The 22,227-nt window shown below is 41.8% G+C and overlaps 1 protein-coding gene across 7 annotated transcripts in view; it reads right to left on the bottom strand.

Annotated features, from left to right (window-relative positions):
- The window catches only part of Dclk1 (doublecortin like kinase 1), a 286,458-nt gene that overhangs the window by 41,294 nt on the left and 222,937 nt on the right, over window positions 1-22,227 (bottom strand). For 4 of the 7 annotated variants that reach the window (XM_034501435.2, XM_034501431.2, XM_076932404.1 and 1 more), the window contains 5 exons: window positions 15,768-15,900; window positions 13,272-13,380; window positions 7,374-7,431; window positions 6,881-7,000; window positions 4,868-5,014 (listed from right to left, as the gene is read on the bottom strand). In XM_034501435.2, coding sequence (XP_034357326.1) covers window positions 4,868-5,014; window positions 6,881-7,000; window positions 7,374-7,431; window positions 13,272-13,380; window positions 15,768-15,900 — 567 coding nt within the window. The remainder of the gene's footprint in view (window positions 1-4,867; window positions 5,015-6,880; window positions 7,001-7,373; window positions 7,432-13,271; window positions 13,381-15,767; window positions 15,901-22,227) is intronic. The other 3 variants (XM_034501434.2, XM_034501432.2, XM_076932406.1) reach the window with 1 other exon arrangement.

The following is a 22,227-nucleotide window of genomic DNA, read 5'->3' as shown; positions in this document are numbered from 1 at the left end:
ACCAATCAGTTCTGGAAGAAATGTTAGGTGTGACTGATGTGTTCTGTTGCCAAGGTATGTTGCCATCTGCTGGCCACCCCTAAGAACTTCATGCATTAGATTCTTTTCCATTTAAATTTTTTTTTTATTGTTTGACAATTTCATACATGTACATAATGTGTTTTGATCAAGCCCACCTCCTTTTATCTCTCCTTTAAATTCTTCTCCTACCCAACTCTTACTTTTTCCTGACAACTTCATGTGTTCTTTTCTGAAAACCTACTGAGTCAACTTACTGACACCCTGCATGTGCATGGGTGTAGGGCAAAATCTACTGGTGCATTTGGCTTCCCAGAGCCTGCATCACTGAATAAAACTGACTGCCTACTCCGGCAATCATCAGTTGCCAAAAACTCCTCAGGTCAGGGTGAGATTTCATGAGCCCATTGAATACTAGGATTTTGGTTGGCTTGGTCAGGGGCAGATCTTGTGCATGGAGTCCCAGACACTGTGTGTTCATGTGTGCAACAGCCCTATCACGTCCAAAAAATAGGTTACATAGCTTTTGATTTTAAAATGGTCCCTTCAGTCATAATTTGTCTTGTATCGTGCATGCGTACTAGTCTCGATGCAGGAGTGAGGCTGGGGAATGACTGTACCTTCTCTGCCCTCAGACAGGTTTATACTGGAGCACAGGTGGCTACTCTATGTGACTGAGGGGCTGGGAAATGGCCTGAGCCCGTCTGTCCTTCATTCTTTGATGAAGCACAGCTCATTCTCATGCTTGTCTTGCCCACTCTGCCTCCCATCTGTCACCCATCTATTTCATTATTATGCATTGGGTTTGATAACAAGTAAAGCAAATCAACACATGAAGGACATGGAGGGAAAATGTTAACATCGATGAAAAAAACTAATCTATAAGTTGTGTTCTTCCTAAGTCAGCTGTCAGTTCTCACCTAAAGTGTAACGGAACCCAATGCAGTAGGCGAGGCCATATTTTCTCATTAAAATACTGTGACCTTATCAAACACAGTTAAAACAGTCATTTGCATAATTGGTACAGATCCTTAAAGCTATGCTGCATTTTAATATTTGTGCTGTGAAACTTCAAAGTAAAGTATACCTGGAATTCTGTATACCCAATTATACTACATAGAATGAAATCTGTATTTGATATATATATATATATATATATATATATATATATGTGTGTGTGTGTGTGTGTGTGTGTGTGTGTATGTGTATATGTATACATATATTCACTGTGCTAACTAAAAACTTTCAATCAAACATCTAACCAGCAAAGGACTTGTTAACAATGTAACAATTCAGATGGATTTGGAGGTCTTTCAATGAAAGGGTGAAACAGTATGTGAAATTTGTATGTGTTACGTTTTCTTGTAGGGAGTAAATACATTCAAAATTTTATATTAACTTTACTGCTACACTTTGCTAAAATAATCTTTAGCTTCTCCAAGCAAAGGACCTGACAGTTATGTATCTCTTTGTCTTCATAAAATCCCTGTGAAGGAGGCTTGGAGAAAGTAAAGAGCTTGTTCAAGTTTACAAAATAAGACAGCATCAGAGCAGACCTTGCAGACTGTAAACTCTGAGCCAGTGAAGATGTGCTCCTATTATGGTCTGTCCTATCCTCATGGAAAGCTCAATACCATTTCAAATCAAGAGAGATCTCTTGGGTAATTAGAAATATCATCTTCATCCTGCTAAATGTGTTCTGTTTTTATATTTATTTTGCAATAGATTCATTCCTCAAAAATGCACCAACTTACAAATGCTACAAAAGGGAGGCAAATCTATTAGTTTCTTGTGTAGATGTTTGTAAAATAACTATTATGAATGGATACAATAGTTTTTTATATACTTCAAGTCAAAGTAGAAATAGGTTGGAGAAAAAAGATGAGAGAATATATATATATATATATATATATATATATATATATATATATATATATATTTACTTTCTGTTTCATTTAAGTTAAAGTAAGTTTCCAGGGTGTTTAAAAATACCTTGCAAATTATAATTTTGAGAAAAAAGCACACTGCTGTATAATCATAGAGGTATTTACAGAACTGGATAATGGCCTGGCAAGGAACTGATAAACAATGGATGCCTCAAAACTATACAGCAGAGGGAAATGAAGCCTGATTGTCTAATCACTGAGGTTTGCAGTATAGAAAACTTACTTAACAAAGACCCACTTGTAAGTCTGCTCCCATGAGGCACTGCTCCATGAAGCAGGATACAGGAGTAATGACTGTGGATGACAGAAAATTGCTGCAGTTCACGAAGGCAGCTATGCAGAAGAGAATGTTTAGGCTGCTGCAGAGATTCGGAATTTGAGGTGCAATTAAGTCAGACCCCTGCCATTTGACCTTGGCGGCTTGCGTGGGCCAGCGGCTACAAGATTACCAATGTAATTGCGGTGAGCTAATTGTGTGCATATTTATTTCTTGAATGCCCGTCTTTGATGCTTGAATGTCAACTCCATGAAAGAATGTGTCTAGTTCCCTGGCATGGGACCTGGCCCACGGTGGCTCTTGATTAGTCTCCCCCTAACTCACAGCTCACTGAAGTCTAGGTGCTTTGTGAGTCAGAACTCAGTTGAGATCTTGAGTTTTCTATGTGTATATTATTTTATAACCTTGGGCAAGTCATTTAAATTCTAGGTACCCAGTTTCTTGACCTATGAATTGGAAGAGTTAAGAAATTTACTCCATATGGTGGCTGTGGGTTTTAAATAAGATAATGAATTTTTAAAGGCCCCTCATGTGATGCTGAATATGTAAGTGATTCTCTACAGTTGCAGGTCTCATCACCTTTTATTTGTGAAGTAGGAGCTAAGATATTTTATTTTATTTTATTTTATTTTAATTGTTTTTGAAACAGGGTCTCACTATACCTCCCTGGCTGTCCAGGAACTCACAAAGTAGACCAGGCTAGCCTCCAACCCACAGAGATCCACCTGCCTCTGCCTCCCCAGTGCTGGCATTAAAGGTGTGTGTTATATGTCTGGCACTCATATGCATTCTGATTGCCTCAGGCAGCTGGCTGTGGTATGGATTTCTGTATCCTGCCACCAGAGAGCAATTTCTGATTTAGTAGAGTTACATTAAGGCACAGAAATCTGGGTTTTAAATATTCTCCCAAAAGAAAAACAAGAGAGATGGCGGAGGCAGAGGCAGGGGCAGGGGCAGGGGCAGGGGCAGGGGCAGGGGCAGGGGCAGGGGCAGGGGCAGGGGCAGGGGCAGGGGCAGGGGCAGGGGCAGGGGCAGGGGCAGGGGCAGGGGCAGGGGCAGGGGCAGGGGCAGGGGCAGGGGCAGAGGGGCAGGGGCAGAGGGGCAGAGGCAGAGGGGCAGAGGCAGAGGGGCAGAGGAGCAGAGGCAGAGGGGCAGAGGCAGAGGGGCAGAGGCAGAGGGGCAGAGGCAGAGGGGCAGAGGGGCAGAGGCAGAGAGGCAGAGAGAGGCAGAGAGAGGCAGAGAGAGGCAGAGAGAGGCAGAGAGAGGCAGAGAGAGGCAGAGAGAGGCAGAGAGAGGCAGAGAGAGGCAGAGAGGCAGAGAGGCAGAGAGGCAGAGAGGCAGAGGCAGAGGCAGAGGCAGACCATTTTTAGGTGGGTAGGAAAAAAACATTTTTACTTATAATTAAGTTTCTAGTCTGAAGAATCAGTAAAATTTATGCTACTCCATGTTTCCCAGAATAGCTTTTCCTGCCTGGTTTCTGCTTCCATCTAGACTACCTGTTTAGCAAAGAGGCCTGGAAAGGACACTCATTTGTTGGCATGAAGGACCCAGATAGGAAAATTATCAACAGTAAAGCAAATAGGTATGAAGAAAAGAAAGACAGGGCTTTAGGGTTTTTCTCTGCTTTGTTTTGTTCAGACAGGGTCAAATAACCCAGGCTGGCCTTGAACTCCCTATGTAGCCAAAGATGACTTTTGACATCTGGCCATCTTGTTTTTTCTACCAACCAGGTGCTGTTGTTACTGGCTTGTGCCAAGAATCCCCAGTTTTATGCAGGGCTGGACCAGAACTCTTGACTTCATGAATGCTAGGCAAGCACTTTACCAACTGAGCCACATGCCAGCCACTAGACAGTTTCTAAGATCTGTCTTTTCCATGATAGCTTTTGTGCTGAGGTGATAACATCTATTCTGGTTCAGTTCACTTTGGTATAGTAAAAGCAATACTGGTGGATGGGGACATGGCCCAGTAAGTAAAGGGCTTGCTGTATCCTTTACTTACTGGATCCTCAGCACCTACATAAAAGCTAAGCGTGGCCATACATGCCTGCAATCCCAGAACAGGGAAGGTAAAGACAGGCAGGTACCTGGCATTTGCTGCTTGTAGCTCAGCTAGACTTGCTGAATTGGTAAGGGTAGGTCCTGGTTTCAGTGAGAGACTCTGTCACAAAAAGTAAGGCGGAAGCTAGAGAGGAAGATGTATCACTAGAAATGGACCTCAGGTCATTGTTCAAACACATCCATGTCCATTCACACACGTGGACATACACATGAGCTCCCCGCCTCTCCGCTTGTTGTGTTTAACAAGGGTCTCCTCTTATCGTACAAGAATACAAGTACAGCTGTGGAAACGATCCCAGGCACTATTATGTCCTAGCCAGCCTTTGTTTGTTTTTTTCAGAACTTTGTTACCTTTCTTGTCTCTGAAACGGATTTGCTAAGAAGTCGGGTGTTCTTGAGGGGTAGGTGAGCTATCATAGATCACCTTAAAGAGAAACTGAGCACAGCGGAAATGAGCCCAAGAGGCAAACAGTTAAAAAGAAAGAAAGAAAGAAAAACGGGCAGAAATGTTCATTCCTTAGGGAGGGCTTGGGAGTCAAGCTGCCCAAGGATGGCTTTCCTCTTACCAGCAGGTTCTCCGGCTTGATGTCACGGTGGACGATGTTCAGGCTGTGCAGGTATTTGATGGCACTGGCCAGGTTGTACAGCATCCCACTGGCATCTCGCTCTGTGTATTTGCTAGTGGAAGTGATGGCGTCAAAAAGGTCTCCACCCTGGAAGAGAGCAGCTGCGTGAGTAGGATATTGACAGATGGACCGATAGGCTGCCCATGGAGGGGACTGACAAACCAGAAAGGATATAAAGAATGGATCAGAATTTGGGGCTTCCTAAGGGCTTTCTCTGCTACCGTCTTTCAAAAGACCAAAGACTCGGTGATTTTGCTCCTCAGCATGAAAGCTATTGACATTTTCTCCTGAGCTTAAAAAAAGAGCAGAGGGATGGGACCTGACAGCAGACATGTGCTTCTCGCCACAGGCCCCTTTCCAGGGAAGAGGAGGTGGATCTGGGTCCCCAGCTGAGAAGCCTCATGTGGGGGACTCGGGTGACATGTGCTACCTGCCACACATCAACTGCTAGCTGAGATGCAAATTCATAGTCCTTACACGCCCCCAGGTAATGCTGCATCCCTATCTTTAACAGAATGTTCTCGTGCCTTTGAAATTATTAAGACACGTGTGAAACACACTCACTCTTTCTTTCTTTCTCTCTCTCTCTCTCTCTCTCTCTCTCTCTCTCTCTTTAATTTGCTATATTTAGCTCTCTTGAAGTGGGTGTTGAGCTTTCTTTTTCAATAAAGTCTTTCTCTGTAAGAAATGGAAAACAGGACCCACAACTCTGTTCTAAAGACAAAAAAGACAGGGAGAGAGGAAGGGGAAGATGCCAGAGAATAATGCCAAAGACAGTCTTCTGGGTCTGTTATTCCTCTGATCTTTTATTTCCCTGGTTTCTCTATAACCTATTACTACTTGATCAAACAGTGATTTGGGGCTCAACTTTAAGTTGCATGTATTTGAAGTCCTTTCAGAGCTTGGGTGTGCTTTACTAAAAACATCTTTCTTGAATATTGACCAAGCAACAGCTGAGCTCAGAGCTCGAATGCATTCCTATGTCACTATGTAGTGACCAGCTTAATTTCCCCTTTCAAAACAGCAAAATCAACACATAGTCCTGTAGGCTGTCAGGTTTCAGGTTTCCCAAACCATGTTGGCATCTCTGTTCCCCTATGCAATTTCCTCCCTGAAAACTTCTCTCACTACAGGCCAAGAAATGGTTCCTCCACCAACTTAAACAAATGTTTTCTCCTCCCGTTCCTGTTTTTCTCAAAGACGGGGGTGTCACACAGGTATGAAGTTTGTTTCTGAGCCACAGGAGGAGGTGGAATATTATCTGTGGTCTACTGGGCCCCCTACCCTTAGTTATACAGCAGGACATGTATGTCTGTGTGTGAGAACATGCAAAGACCTGGATGCTGTCCAGGTCACACAGGCTCCGGCCTCAAGGCGGTTCTTTCTGGCTCAGACAGAATACTCTCTCTCTCTTTTAGTTGAGACGTCTTAGTTATACAGAGAGAATTCACAAAGGCTGCTCAGTGTGATGACAACTTTGCTGTGGCCATCTGATCAACATACAGTCGACAATCAGACTGAGATCTACCACCAAATGCCTCTGTTTCCCTTTCCTAAATTTAACCTATTCTCAGCTTCCCCACAAAATCAGCCTACGGGGAACCGTTCAATAAAAACACAGGGATTGATCATCTTTTTAACAGTGAGCAGCAGGGCAACAGGAACACATTGGAGCTGTTGGTGTAAAGGGCAATGCCATGGTGAGATTCTGTTCTGTGAGCCAGAGACAATGCACTTTACAAGGTGATTGAAATAGTGACTTTATAATAAAATGTGTGTATGAAAGGTAGAACAAATTAAAGGACTTCTCTTTGATCGAACGATAGTTTAACATTTTTGACCACAACAACATTGACATGTTTGGTCATCCTTAGCCTCAAATATGACAACCGTAATTTTTCTTTGGGAAAAAAAAAAAAAAAAGAAAGAAAGAAAGAAAACCAAAATCCACACCTTTACTAATTCCATTACAAGATACAGTTCAGTCGGCACATCCATCTCTTCAATCAGGAGGACAATGTTCGGATGCTTCACTCTCCTTAAGATGGAGACTTCATTCTGGATCATGTGTTCCTGTTCAGGGGAGAAATCATTTTAATAAACACAAAATATCTGAGTGACTAACTCAAGGTAGTACAACAACCTGAAGATAGGGGAGCTATACCTTGGTGAGATGTAATAAAATTTCCTATAAAATGACAGAATCAATCTCAGATGACAATGATAAGAGAAGACAATAAAGCAAGCAAAGATAAGAGGAAAAAATCAAATCAAATCATTCCCACTCCATTTAATGTAGAAACAGTTATAAAACTATATATTCTTCTAAACTTGTGACATTCTGTGCCATCAAAATGCGCCTTCTGGGCTGCACTGTGCTAAGAAGCCAGTTTCTGTTTATCTACCCTTGGAACACAAGCTTTACAGGAGTAAACTTGGTACGCACTTTGCCTCGGCATTTACTTTTCTTGATGATTTTCAGAGCATACTCCCGAGCGGTCGACCTGAAAAATGAAATTTTTAAAAATAAAACTCAATTTCGAATCCATTGACTCCTTGGTTGGGAGTTATTTTCTTGCTTGTAGGCTTCAGTGTTTCTGTTTTTGAAAGGGCTCCTTTCTTTCTGTACAAAGACGTCTGCAGATGTTTATGGACTTACCTCATCTAAGGGCAATGGATGTGTTAGCACAGACAGATCTAGAGCCATGTTATACAGAAAACACAGCCATTGTGTCTGCTTAAGCCATGCTAAGCCGCTGTGCTGGCACATGTCCAAGCACATGCCTGTAACCATCCTCCTTGCCACTCATTTACTTATTCCCCTCACCTCCGCCACACACAGGATCTCCCTACATAGCCCAGGCTGCCCTCAAACTGGTGATCCTCCGGCATCAACTACCCAAGTGCTGGAAATGTAAGTGTGATCTCTTGTGCCCAGCATCTTCATTTTCCCTGGTTTTCTCTCTCCACTAGGGAGGCTATGATAGTTGTCTGAGCAGCTCTTAAGGTCACCTGGAAGACTCCTGGGAAGTTGTAGATGTCCCTTCAGTGTCAGAGCTTGGGAATGAATTGTTGAAGAGCCCAAGAGCGATGAGGCTCAAAGAGGATAGAGAAAGATGACCCCATTTTTGGAACTTCCTGGTTGAGATGGAGAGGATACACCTTGGAAAGAGGTAAGGCAGGCTACGTGGCATTAAACAGTGAAGAAGCAGCACCAAACACGAATGAGAAGGTGTTACTCTCACCTACACAAAGCGTTCCTTAGACGCTTCGGTTGAGTAAGATCACAACAGCCTTTTAAAGTACTCTTCAAGAAACTGCGGAAGACTTGGTAAGTTTGAAAATAGATCAAGAGAAAAACTAAAGGCTGGAAGATAGAGCAGACTTTCTTTCTGAATTTGAATGTGTCTTTTGGTGAAAGGGCACTTAGTCTTGGACTTATGGATTCCATACCTACAGCAACATTGCTTAGGGGTATATAACAAGAATAGAGCTATGCAAGGCTCCAAAACCAAAGCTGTGTCCCCACCTCACCTCACTTTTCACACAACAATGGAAAGACAGCCATGTTGGTGTGGAAAGTGAGTTCCTCGGCTGTAGGATTCTCTTGAGAGAGTGATGGCTGGTATGAAATCTGAGAAGGTGAAATTTATCTCTATAGGAAAGAAGGCACTTTTGAGCTGGTGACAGGGTTGTCTCCCAGGAAGCCAGGATCATATATTCTGTGCCAAGCCTACCATTGAGGAGGAGATGAAAGCAAGTGTGGGTTGGGTGGTCTCAGGGTTTCTAAGGAAGTATGTCACCTCTCTAGGTAGCACATTTCATAACACAGTCAAATATTCTACCCAATTCACTCATATCTTATATCAGAAAACATACCCCACAGAGGGCCACTAATTTTAATATCACAACAATTTTTTTCTTGATTTTTACAAACAGAACTGTAGTTACTTAATAATATTCATTAATTACTTCAAGTATGTGTTTCTAGGAGTAGCTGGTATTTAAAATTGAGCCCCAAAGCATGTATTAGTACCAAATGTAAACCATAATGGTAGCAATGCCAAGGAATACTTTACCCAAAATAACCAACTTGATTTAAGGCACATAAATTGAGGAAAACAATTCTGGATGTCTGTCTTGCTGATAACAACACAGGCCATTTGTTTGTCTGTCCCTGGCATTACATTCTTGACCTTTCATGGAACTCTGGAGGCCACAGTAAGAGCCGCAGTACCAGAGAATTGTCTTTGTCCTCATCTAGAGATAATAAATTGGTGAGTCCCCTTCCCATTAAATACGCTCTCAGGTTGGAGCCCAAGTACAAGTTTTCTGATTAGACTTAAAGCCGCTCCACAAGATGGAGCCCATCCCAGACAGCTATCAGGGTCAAGAATATGTGACTGGAGAGTAGCTAGGAAAGAATCGGCCACGATTACTCTGTTAATGGGTATTAAATAGTATCAAACTGACTCCTAATGGTTTTCATCACACTTGTAGATTAGTGCACATTTGAACTGCCATCTGAGAAGATCCTTACTGTTGTAGGTGACTGACACTGAGACCCACAACTGGTCAAGGTGTCCAGAGTGACATCAGATGCTCAGCCCTACATAAGATATCACATCACACCTTCCAAGGGTCAGGGATCACCGTGGGAGATGGTGGTGGGAAGACCTGAAGAGTCATAGGTGGCGAATGACCAAAAGGAAGCATGAGTTTACAGTAGCTAAGACAGTGTTCATAAGATCTGCACACGCTCCAGCCAGACAAAATCCCAGCATGGGGAAGTGGTGAATGCAGGATGTTCCACTCCTGGCTGAGAAGCTATTGGTTAGTGATAGCTCCTGAGAAAAGGAGGAGAGTTAGTTTTCTTTAAGGGGGTGGCTCCTGGTAGCTCTAACATAGTCCAGGGAATAGCCACATGCCTAAGAGTTAATAGATGGCATTAATGAGACTCAGTGGACTTAAAAACAAATGGAGAACATCACATTAGATGTCAGAGGGATCTGGGAGGACACAGGAGAGAAGGAATATGATCAAAAACAATGTGTGAAAAATGTCGAAGAATTTATAACAATATTTTAAAAAATCAATTGCTCAAACAGTGGTATGCTAGCAAAGAATATGTTAGAAGGCACACAGAAAAGGCCCATGTCACTCAGTAACTGCTCCCACTGTAGAAAAATTGCCTGTGGTGGCATATTATTACAGAGGAGGAACATCTTTACCCTTGTTGATACACATTCATCCCCCCAAACAAAGCAGAATGTACCCACAAGCAGCATGTGCCATCCGTGGCATTCTTAGCTTGCGTTTATTTTCTTGGATCTCTGTAAAATATTAAAAGAATGTTTTAATATCTCTGGGGAGAGAGGGCACCAGCCATATGTCCTTGCTCAGCAGGAGCTGGATGCTGACACTTGCAGAGCAATCTGGTATTTAGACTCTGAAGTTTCATGCAGTGAGCCCAAGATGTGAACTCATGCAAAATGAATACAAGCCAAGTGAGAAAGAAAAGAGGAAAAAAAGGAAGGAAGGAAGCAAGGAAGCAAGGAAGGGAAAGAAAGAAAGAAGGAAAGAAAGGAAGAAGGAAAGAAAGAAAGAAAGGAAGGAAGGAAGGAAGGAAGGAAGGAAGGAAGGGAACTCTGAATGGAGATGTAGGAACTGTAGGAACTCTATAGTGTAAGAAGGCTAGGATCCCAGGACTGAGATACCATCCTGGTCTAGGACCCACTAGAGCAAAGAGTAACTGATCTGTTGAGGTTTGGTCTTTTGCTATGTAGTGTATTGTAATGTTAATTCTGGTTCTCAGAGCCTGGTTGATCTTAGGGAGTCCACACCATACAATGTGACCTTGCTCCCTAATTTAAAACTTTTGGTTAAATAAAGATACCAACAGCTAATAGTTGGGCAGAAGAGATATAGGTGGGGTTGTGGGGTTCCTGGGCTTGGGTGGAGGGAGAACCACAAGAAGGAAATGAGAAGGTGGAGGAAGCTGCCATAGAGTAGATGAATCATAAAAAAACATAGCCATGAGGGCTGGCCAATTGGAGTTAAGAGCTGCCCAGATGGAACATGGCAAGTCACAACTTTATAACTTGGGGTTGCTGATGGGAAAGTAGACTCTAACTGCATACAGGGTAGATATCTGTCCAGCTCTAGTGCTGATTGAGGCTTCTTATAAATGTAAAGGTTGTGTGCCTTTTATCTGGGAACAGAATGATCAACAGTGGGGTAGAAGCCCCTCACTGAGATTAAATATTCATGACCTTGCTGATCACTGGGTCAGCCTACAGATGATGGGTACTAGGAAATGATTGAGAATCTCACAAAGAAAAGCCATGCCAATCTGCCAAAAAAGAGACTTTTTGCTTAGTGGAAAGATGAGAGAGAGAGAGAGAGAGAGAGAGAGAGAGAGAGAGAGAGAGAGAGATTGATTGCATATATGTGTAGATATGTACATGTGGAAGTGATTCTATACCCACAAATATTATATATATAATATATACACAAATATTATATATATGTATATATACATATATATGTATATCATATTGTATAATAGTATATGTATACATAATTATATATAAATATAGATTAATATGTATAATATATGTGTAATATATATATATTGCCTTTCACCTCACCTTAGGAAGGCCCTTCCTGATTTAATTTCTGCCTTATTTTACACTGAAAAAGTGACTTTGGTATAGGTAAGTTCTTTATTAGAATCTTGTGGGGAATCCTTTATTAGAAGCTATGGGGTGGACAGACTTAGGTGTGTTTTGGGAAACAAAGCTCTGATCCAAGTGTTTAGTAGATGAGGGAACTTCAATATTTAATCTCTTAAGTCTATCTTTTTATAAAATGGGGGCAGCAATGCTGACCCAATTGGATCAATGTAATTCAGTGGAATACTATAATTTAAGGACCATGAATAGATAGATCCTCAGTAAATATTTGTTAGTCCTGATTCAGCAGGGGCGGAGCCCAAGATGATAAGGGAATATTTTCTGTGTCTGGTAGTCAGGCAATTGAAGGTGATATTCTATGGGCAGGGGCTGCAGACTACGGGAGGGAAGGGGAGATTTTCATGCCACCATTACTCATGGCTCTACCTACCTCATGCAAAATAACATAGCAACAGTAGGTTGCTATGCTGTTGTGAGCATCCTAGCCCAGCTGGAATAATGAGGAGTGAAATCTGAGAGCTGCTGTATGAGGGTCATTTTGTGGGGATTTTTCTCTATGGAATGGGCTGTGCTGGGATGCAGGGAGCACTTAGTGGATGCTGGTTCAACTAAGAATCCTGGTGATGCATGATACCCTAGGCAGGCTTCCAGTTTTAAGTGGCTCAAATCTACTTTTCTTGAGACGTCCCAGGCCTGGCTCTTCTGTGTCCTTATCTATCTCCTGGCCTGAGGTGCCCTTTCTAGATAGTTGTATGAGATAGGACAGAGATACAGGCTCCGAAACTCAAGCAAGGTCCCCTAGAAGTAGTGAAGAGGAATAGGGAAACCTAGATGTTTCATTCAGGCCAGCCTCTAGAGAACCAGAGGGATCCCCTCAAAAGAGCTGAATGCCTCCAGCACAGGTCTGAAAAGATGCCAGCTGTTCAGATCTGAACATAAGCAACTGCCCAGAAAAGAACTCTGAGTTTGACACTGAGCTGCGGTTTGAGGTCACTTCCATTTGGACTGATGCAGTATTTGTTGTCACTTCTCTACTTGGTAGCCACCAGCTACCATCCTTGAGCAGTCATCAAGAACCCGTGGATGAATAGGGCATGGGAGCATGCCTGTGTTCCTAACACCCAGAAGGCAGAAGGAGGAGGATGGGGAGTCTGAGGACAGCTTGAAATGACTTTGACTCTAAAACCACGGGGTCTGTAGTTTATCCATGTGAAGACATTTTCACAGATCAAATACCATTTCTGTAGACTCAGCACACATGCATTTCAAAACCTTTCAAGATTAATGTGCTATATATTTCACGATGGTCCATTTTAGAGATCAAATCCTATAAATGAACATTCCTGAAGAGACGTGCACGAGAAGGTCTTCAAAATGACTTCTCCAGAAAATAATATAAAAACTTTACCCTGACAGGACTGGAAAGCTTTCTGAATACAGTAAGTAAAAATCAAAGTCTTTATATGAAGTCTTTTAGACATCATCCCATTTTTAAAGTCTGTTCTTAGGTGGTTTTTCTTTATTATTTTTTACTCTTTTGTCTCCCGGGTTGAGACATTAACTTAAGCCATATGTGTCTCTGTCTGAAAGCATGAAAGACAAGTTTTTCTTTAACTTACCATGCTGACAAGCCCACCCCCCCCACTCACCTCTCTATACATTCCTTGACAACAGCAAAATTTCCGTCTCCTATTGTTCTTCCAACTTTGTATCTCTCTGTTATTGTGGCAGGAATCTGGAAGCCTTCCTCAGATTCTTCTGAAAGAATCATTAGTGCATCTTTATTGATGGAGAAGGGTCCACAGATGTTGTTTAAGATACATTGCTAACTGTCTTCTTACAGACTGGAGCTGATTCAGAGGTATGACGAGCAGCCCCCTCCCTCCCTCCCCTGGCAGGCTCATACTGATTCAATGGTTTTTACCAAGGCAAACGATAAATTAAAAGAAAACCTGTTGGGTCCACCTGAACCCATACCACTGCAACGTATGTTTCTGCTTCAGTGGGACTCAGGAGGAAATCCTGCATTTGCACTTCATGATAGTTTGATCAATAGCCCCCACTGAATATCCATTGTGTTCAAAGAAATGACATATTTGTGTGCAGGGCAGAGGGAAAGGCATTTCTGGAGGGACTCTGGGCAGTTTTACGTTGTAAAAGCATGAACAGGTTTGGTTGTTTAGACACTGAGCTTGACTGTGTCCTAAAATGGAAATCTCCACAAAATTCTTTATGCACTAAGTGTTGCTGGCCACCCCTCCCTCATGTCAGCGAGCAGATTTTAGACAAATGTTCTCACCAAGCAACCTGCATGACAGATGTCGAGTTTAAACCCTGATATCTATTATGTCTGTGGGCAGAACAGTTTTTGTAATAACATAACATGTTATTCCTCTGAAAATGTACTCTGAAATATTTTACAAATGGCTAATAATGCCTTAAATATCCAAGGCTATAAAATTAAATAAGCCATGCTTGGGTCACATAAATATGATGCATCACCTTTAACATGTCGAGGGTATTAAAAACCCTTTAAAGCTGGGCTGTAAAATGTACAAGCTTTAAAGTTATAAATCCCAGCTCTCCCCCAGGCAACCTGTGTGCAAAATGGGATAAGATTCTAGTAAGTTTCCTAACTGTGTGCCTCTCATAACATGTCCTCATAAACTGAGATTTTTACCCTCAAAATAAATTTGGATGTTGTGGGGGTGTGTGGTTCTGGTAAGTTTTATAGTTCATATATGTGTGGTACGAGGGAGGAATGAACGGAAATTCATCTGCAGTTCCTTGGGCTGTCTTCACAGAACCCAGACTGCATGACTGGGGTGGCTTTTCTAGAAAGTATAGTCAAAACATGTCTCTACTAGGCTCTACAGTGTGAGCATCTTCACAGCCTCCACACTGGGTGGCACTTCCCTCCTGGATCACGAGAAGCTACCTTGGCAATGCCCAGAATAAAGTGAATGATGTAGTCAAAGCCCCCTGCCTTAGCCCACCCAGGAAAGAGTCATGATTTTGCCTATGTTTGAAAAACTCAACCTAGGGATTTTCACTGTCTCCATGAGGAGGGGAAGACATGGTTGTGGTTTATCTGAATTTGCAAACCATCTCCCAGATAACAGGATCTTAGACTCTGTACATGGGTAACAAAGTAGTTGTCTGTTACTTTTCAGATATTTGTTATCTTACAGATGGGGAAGAGAGAGAGGTCATCTGTCTTCTCTTCCAGTGGAAACATTCACCAAGACATAAGACACAGTAGCTGGGATTTTTCTACTAACTATTGATAAAGGAGCTGATCCCTCTGGATACAGGTTTAGTCAAGGCCCATCACATTTCACTGGGTGAATGTGGCTTTCACACTGGAGTGAAAGAGGCTTCTAGATGGTTGAACTACGAACTTGGACAAATGCAAAAAAGTCACATAGGAGTCACATGTGTTGCTTAATGTCAGAGTATCCCTCACAGGATGTATGTTTCGGAAACTATCAAGTCATACCATATGAAGCAAGAGGAGCTTGTTCTTAACAGTGCTTAATCCTCATACACTTTTCCTTTTGCAAATGGTTTCCCCTAATTGATTTGAGCCTGATTTCATCCCCAGGGGTCAAAATAGTGACATTTAATAATCTGCATTTCTATTAAAACAAGAACTAAGATATGAAGAGCTAAAGAAGCTTATCCCAAACCATACAGCAAGTTAGCAAAGAGTCAACTCAGCAATCCAGGTCCTTATGTCATGAGAAATTCTAATGCTAATTAGCTTAAGGGACAAGTAGTATTTCTTTGGAGTTACCAGCAATGAAAAGAAGTTATATAGTTTGATGGATTGAACTCCCTTAGGTTGGAGGCCACCTATGGGTGCTCACATACAAGACACAGTTGTCTTTTCATTTATGGAAAGGGAGTAGGGCAGGGAAGCAGTAAGGTAGGCAATTGCTGGTGTTCTTAGGCATCACACCCACAGAGGATGTGAAAGGATTCAGTTGGGCCAACTCCTCCTCTTTCCCATTCTCAGACAGTGAGTGCTAACCCCTGTAGGAATCACCCACTCCTGTCCCCAGTGAGAGTCCCAGAGGAGCTGCTGAAATTTGTCTACTCATTGTGTTTCAGATGTTATAATTTGCAAAGTAAATTCAGCTAACCCCTCCTCCATCCCCTCTGCAAGCTGTGCCTTCTCCCAAGCTCATCACCTTCCCCAGGGCCATCGTTCTCATCCATTGAGCTGCAGACTTTTGTGGATGAAAGTGAAGTAGAGGAGCCGCCATGCTGAGAAATCTGGAAGGGAACAGAAACAGAATAAAAAAACCTGGGTCAGAATGATTGAGCCTCTACACACCATACCCATCCCAGAATCTCAGAAGCTAGTATTGCCCCATCCCAGGGAGAAATTGGTCTTTAAACTTGCAAAAGGAGGTCTTAAGACTATCTATTGAGTGCCACAATTTCCACCCTCACGATTAGCCAATAAGATGAGTGACTAGGAGAGGCTGATTGTTGGGAAACTGGACACCCATGACTTCTTTTCTCAAAGAGCCCCAGTTTGCCAAACTTTAGGCATCTCACTCTGTCTTCTAGTCTATGCTGAGAGTCTCAAATGTGGTGCCATTCTGGCTTTATCTACTATTTTTCTATTTTTACAAGAACAAAAATGCCTCTTAAGTTAGTTATGAATATTCTACAAAAAAAACCCAGCACAACTCAGCTTTAACAAAACTTTAAGAGAGAAGTAGAAGGGTGGATTTGCTACTATTTACTTTGAGATAAAGATACACAGGAAACATGAGGCCAACTTGGCATGTTCCTTACTATGTCTAAGAGAAAAGCAAAATTAAAGCCTAGGTCAGAAGAGTCTCCTGTAATTCAGGCGGATTTGACTGAAGACCCATGAGAGCAAACAGGGTTTTGACTATAGTGGGAGGGAAAATATTTAATATTAGAACTGGCTGGGAACAATATTTAACAATGGATGCTTCCGTCTCCACCCTACTTCTTGAGAAAACAATTTGCACACAGTTATGCTATTTCTAAATAGTGAATACAGCTCATCCTAAAAGATCTTCCTTCTGTTCCCCTGGGTTTATCCACTTGGTTGGCCTGATGGGAGCAGGAGGCGGTGAGGGGGCGGCATTGGCTCATGATGCTGGCTGTCTGTGGAGCAGAGAGAAGGGAGAGCGGCTGTAGTTGCATTGATCACAAAGGGGTGATGAGAAGCAAACTTGACCTACATTTCCTCTGCTTACCCGTCTCCCATTCAACCTCCACCCCGTTCTATCCAGCTATAACTGAGCACAAAAAGGGCAAAGAAGTTGTATGTGGCTCATGCCCAGCAGCCTCCTGCACAGAAAACCCAAATACCTTTGTCTTCATAAAACAGATATGTGCGGTTGGGGATATACCATGTAATCACTCCAGGGCCATCTGAGGGAAACACCACAGAACATTTCCTGAGTGACGAAGGGACAGAGATGGATATATCCCATTGATGAGTTCATTAATGTTGACAGTTGACAAGATTAGAATGGAAATTCTACTAATAATGACACCTCTTCTTCCTTACAGGACGTCCTAGAAGTTTTGATATTGCTGTTGTATACCCCCAAATATCATACAGTCTGCATAGTGTGCTTTGAACTTGCACATATCACAAAAATCTTCCCTTCATACTTTTGGTGACTTGAACTCATAGGCCCTCATCTAGCCGTTGTCTGACTAGGAACATATGTGTGTCACACCCCAGAGCAAAGATCCTAATTTCCAAACAGAGGGTTTTCTTCTTTTTCTTTTCAAAAGCACGACAGTACAGAATCAACCCACCGTGTCGAAGGCACTGTGAATGTATCAGCTTCAAAGTCACACTCGCCTGACTCTCAAGAATTCCTGTTTGTGAAAATGTTACACTTACATCTGCACAGAAGGCTGAACCACAGCAGGTTTATTACATTGCAGACTGTAGAAAATAAACATGAACATGATTACACTGGAAGAGAAGGTGTGTGCTTTCCAGAACAGCAAGATTCTTGATCTCCTGTATCACTCAAAATGCAGTGGCAATCCAGACAGAAAAGACTGACTAAGATGGATGAGCTGGAAGATGTCTCTTCTGGGCTTTCTAGCCCTGGGTTTTGGGTTTATCTTGTTGTTGTTGTTTGTTTGTTTGTTTTATCTTGGCATTGCAAATGGCACTGCATAATGTAGATACTCATGGGTTAGAGGTGGCAGGTGCTGCCTTATGTTCTATTCCATAGTTTACAATCCCAAAACATTCTTTCATCAAGCACCCAAGTTAATAAATAATACTGTGTTTGCAAAGATGCTCACAGATTATATACTGAAAGAAAGAAAGAAAAAATAAAGAAAGAGAGAAAGAAAGAGGAAAAAAGAAAGAAAGAAAAAGCAAGCAAGTTGCTTCTGTTAATAAGAGTATCAGGTGCTCTGCACAGGACCTTGACCCGAGCTCATGGTGACATCTCTTAAAATGTAGCATTCCGTAAACTTGCTGTATGCTATTCAGTAGACTATCCTATTGACTAATAACTTGTATTTTCAGCAGAGTGGCAAATGTTTGCTGCCACGAACGTCTGCCACACTGCCAGCTGTGTTGTTTTACCATGGAAATAAAAGTCCCTTAGGGTTTCTAAGCTCAGTTTATTTCGCATCTTTAAAGAGTAGGGTCAATGCAAGTGTGTTGATATGTACAATTGCTTTGTCCTTTTTCAACTCTTAAGTTTCTGTGTTTTGAAAATGTAACCCGTGCCATTTCAGATTCCCTGTTGGTTAAGACTAGTAAATGGCCCAGGATTTTAAAAGAAAAGCTTATTTGTGTATAAATGGGGTACTCTGAAAATGGACAGTTATAGTTTTCTTTATTATGCTCAAGTGCAGTAAAATAAACCTATTGGCCTTCTAAGGGAATTATCTCTTCTTTTTTTTCCAAAGAAGTAAGATGCAGAACATTGCACACCTTTCAAAGGCAATGGTTCCTCACGGACTTAAAGAACTTCAGGAGCAGAACTGGACTCTTCCATCCCACTTCCACCCAGAGATCAGACTCCTCACTACAGAGAGGTGGTCAGGTGACCCATGTCCAAATGCAGCCGGTACCAAGCACATCACTTCCTTAGGCAGCAGCTTAATTGTTAACAAGGCAAACTGGTAAGGGGTTTTTCCTTGTTTCTGAACATTTTCTATTCACTGTTCTTACTGCCCATCTCTGTAGGTAACCAGTGGAATCCATTTCCACAATCAGGTTTGTGGAGACAAATGGGACTCCTGGGTCTGCTTTCTAAATTCGTATATCTCCACATTCTCCTGTTCATCGAATGATGAAGATCTGGGGTTCTCCCCTCCTGGAGATAAGGCAGGGCTGCCAATTCTCTCTCTAAGCCTGGTACTCAAAACTAAAACAACTGGCTGAGTGCATTCTGATCAGCACTGAACCTGCTTTGTCCCCAATAAAGAACTGATTCACTTCAAGATCACAGTGGCTTCTTTGTGATGCCAAGTTTTAACATTTTACCAGCCTAAGAGGTTAACCCATTTTTCTGTTTGATGGGTTGATTTTTATCGGCCAAACACTGACACTTTGTGTTAAATACCATCCTCAATGGTATTTGTTTTTCCTACACTGTTACTTTTTGGATTCTGGTTTTATAGTCCCACCTATTACCTCTACTTTTCTTTTCCTTCTCCTACTCTAGTAATCTGCTGAGTTGTGGCCTGATGCTATGTATTGTAATGCTAAATTCTTTACGGAAGGCCTACAAGTGAATTCTCACTTTTATATACTAGTGGTTAAATAAATTGGCTACAACCAATTACTGGAGGGATTAGAGGTAGATGGGTTTTGAGTTACCTGGTGGGGGTGTGGAAAAGAGAGAGAGAAAAAGAGAGATCGAGAGAGAGGGGGAGAGAGAGACAGAGACAGAGACAGAGTCAGGCAGAGAGAGACAGACAGACTTAGAGATAGAGAGAGACAGAGGGACAGAGAGACAAAAAAAGAGGGAGGAGAGAAGACAGGAGGAGAAGGAGAAAGAAGGAGAGGAGAAGAGGAAGTCACCATGAGAGGAGATGGACCATGAGAAACAGCAAGTATTTGGGGTACACTGGTGGGGAGGTAGCCAGGCCAGCAGTTAGAAGAGCAGGTTAGGGGTTACGCCTCAGTCATCGTCAAAGCCAAATAAAATAAGCATAGTCTGAGTCTCATTTACTCGGAAGCTAGTGGGGGGTGGGGTGGGTAGGTTGTACTATAGTAATCAGCATGGTTCTCTGTGGTAGTTGTTATAACCTGCCTAGGTATACTTACACACTTAGTCTCCCCTGGAAGATTTTGATTTTGATTTGCATGTCTGGCTTGAAAACAGTAACAAGCACTTTAGAACTGACCTAATGAGATCAGCCAGTCCTTCATACCGACTGACAGGCATTCATGAGACTGACTGCTTCTAAATGAAGTTTCTCTGCCTACTTTCATTGTAAGCAGGCAAAACACTGTAGAAGGTCCATGCTGGTGAGATTTTATGGAGATTTCAGTTAGTTCACTAACTTGAAGGCATCTGGGCTTAGAAGAGCCAAACACGTGGTTATTTTAGAATTTAACACAATTAGCCGCTCGGAGAGGTGCCCGTGACATTTGAGATGTCGTCACCTCCCAGCAGATGTAATGGGAACCATTTGGGCAGGTTGCTGACACCTGGAGGCTTTTACAGAACACCTTCCTTAAAGCACTACCCTGCAAAGTAGGAACACAGCACATGCACAGTGATTTAGCCTGGGATCACGTAACAGATGGGGACAGACGGTGCATACTTTTTGAAGTAAGTGAGAAAGCTGAGCTAACAGCTCCAACCACATTTTACCAAGATGTAGCTGACGACCATGCAGTAAAAGAAACAGTCCATTTTTAAATGTTATGAGTTACTGATGCCATTTGTATGAATGTTGTCACTCAGCTGGAGTCCACACTGCATCGAGATTTGGAAAATATCCAATCAATACAATTGACTCAAACAGTGTAGACAAATCTGTCACATAACCAAGCCGTGGCTGGGCAATGGTACTATCTCCACAATCTGCCTTGATGGGCAGTTATGATTCTTTGATGTGAAAGGGGTTAAATAGAACCAAGAAACCAAGTGTGCTCACTCTTGTTTGATTTCTAAATTATCTTTGTAAAGGAAATATATGAAATAAATGCTTCACAGACTAACCACTGTCTGGAGAATCTTGATGTTAGCTCTACAGAGAATTTGAAGACAACCCAATATAGCAACGTTAAAAACATTACTGTTTGTGTGGGACTTTGGAGACTATATGTTTTATGAGTTCATGAGATATAGAAAAGCCATGCATTTATTTACTACCTAAGTGGTTTAAGACAGAAGGCTGGGGCACCAATCGGCAAAGACTAACAGAGGCCCACTGTTGGAAATAAGGCAGGCTCTGTCTATATTCTTGATAGTGGAGATTCAGCTTAAATAAACTATGAAATACACAATTAATGACTAAGAATACATATTTAAATATTCATAAAGATTCAGTCAAGTTGTTTAAGAGGCTGGGAAACTATTTCTCAGGAAATGGGTTTATTGAAAATGAAGGTCTTAGATAATTTATTTGCTAGAAAAACCGTGGGAGCTAAGATTTCAACAGTGGAAGAATGTGCTTACAATTCAATCTCGGATACACCAAGTCATCTCTTGTGTCTCTGCTTCAAAGCCAGAATGCTTAGGCAAAGCTATCTACAGCTGCCCAGTGAGCCACGTGTGCAGAGCCCATTACACTGTATGGCTAAATCCTCTGTCTGGGGAGCTACTCCTCACACTCATAGCTTGGAAGGGGTTAAGGGACTCATCTTTGTGCCCTGTGGGTTAGAGTCATTCTGTTAAAAAGTGACTTCTTAAGTTGAGTTTTTAGTCTTTAAGGAGGAGAGCTTGCAGTTCCCCCAGGGCACCTGCTTCATTTAAATGTAATCTCTGTTATACGAAGAAAATATGGATGCAGTTTGGAATTATAAATTTGGGGAATTCCCTCTAGGTGTACCGTTATAGCTAGGGTTACTGATTGAATTTATCATGGCAACAAAAGAGAAAATTACAGCCAATTAATATTAAGGTCAACAGAAATCTAGTAAAAATCTTAGATTTAAAACTGTAATGATGATCTTCTATAAATTTAATGTAAAGTATTTCTTCTAACTTGAATGGCAGAGTTTTCTATTCTCTAAACAGTACTATGAATGGAATAGACTACTTTTTTCTAAGATAAAGTTGAGGTACAAAAGGCATTATTATTATTTAATTGTAATTTATTGAATATATTTATCCAGTACTAAAAAAAAAAAAAAGTACCCTGTGTACGTATCCACATATATCCATATACATCTCTCTGAGAATTCTATGAGCTTAGGAAAAAGGCCATTAATCCCAGGAGACAGTTAGTATAATTTATTTTATGCATTTTAATTTTTTCCCGGCAAGTTGCTAATTTGTCTGGCGAATTCACCCTTAAGGCAATCCTAAGAGGAAGGTATATTGCCAACCCAATGATACCATCTGAAACAGAGCTTCCCATCAGATAATCTTACTGTGGTTCTCCTGTCAGTAT

This window comes from Arvicanthis niloticus, chromosome 4 (assembly GCF_011762505.2).
Source record: "Arvicanthis niloticus isolate mArvNil1 chromosome 4, mArvNil1.pat.X, whole genome shotgun sequence".
NCBI classification, from domain to species: Eukaryota; Metazoa; Chordata; class Mammalia; order Rodentia; family Muridae; genus Arvicanthis; species Arvicanthis niloticus.
This window is presented reverse-complemented; position numbering and strand designations above follow the sequence as displayed.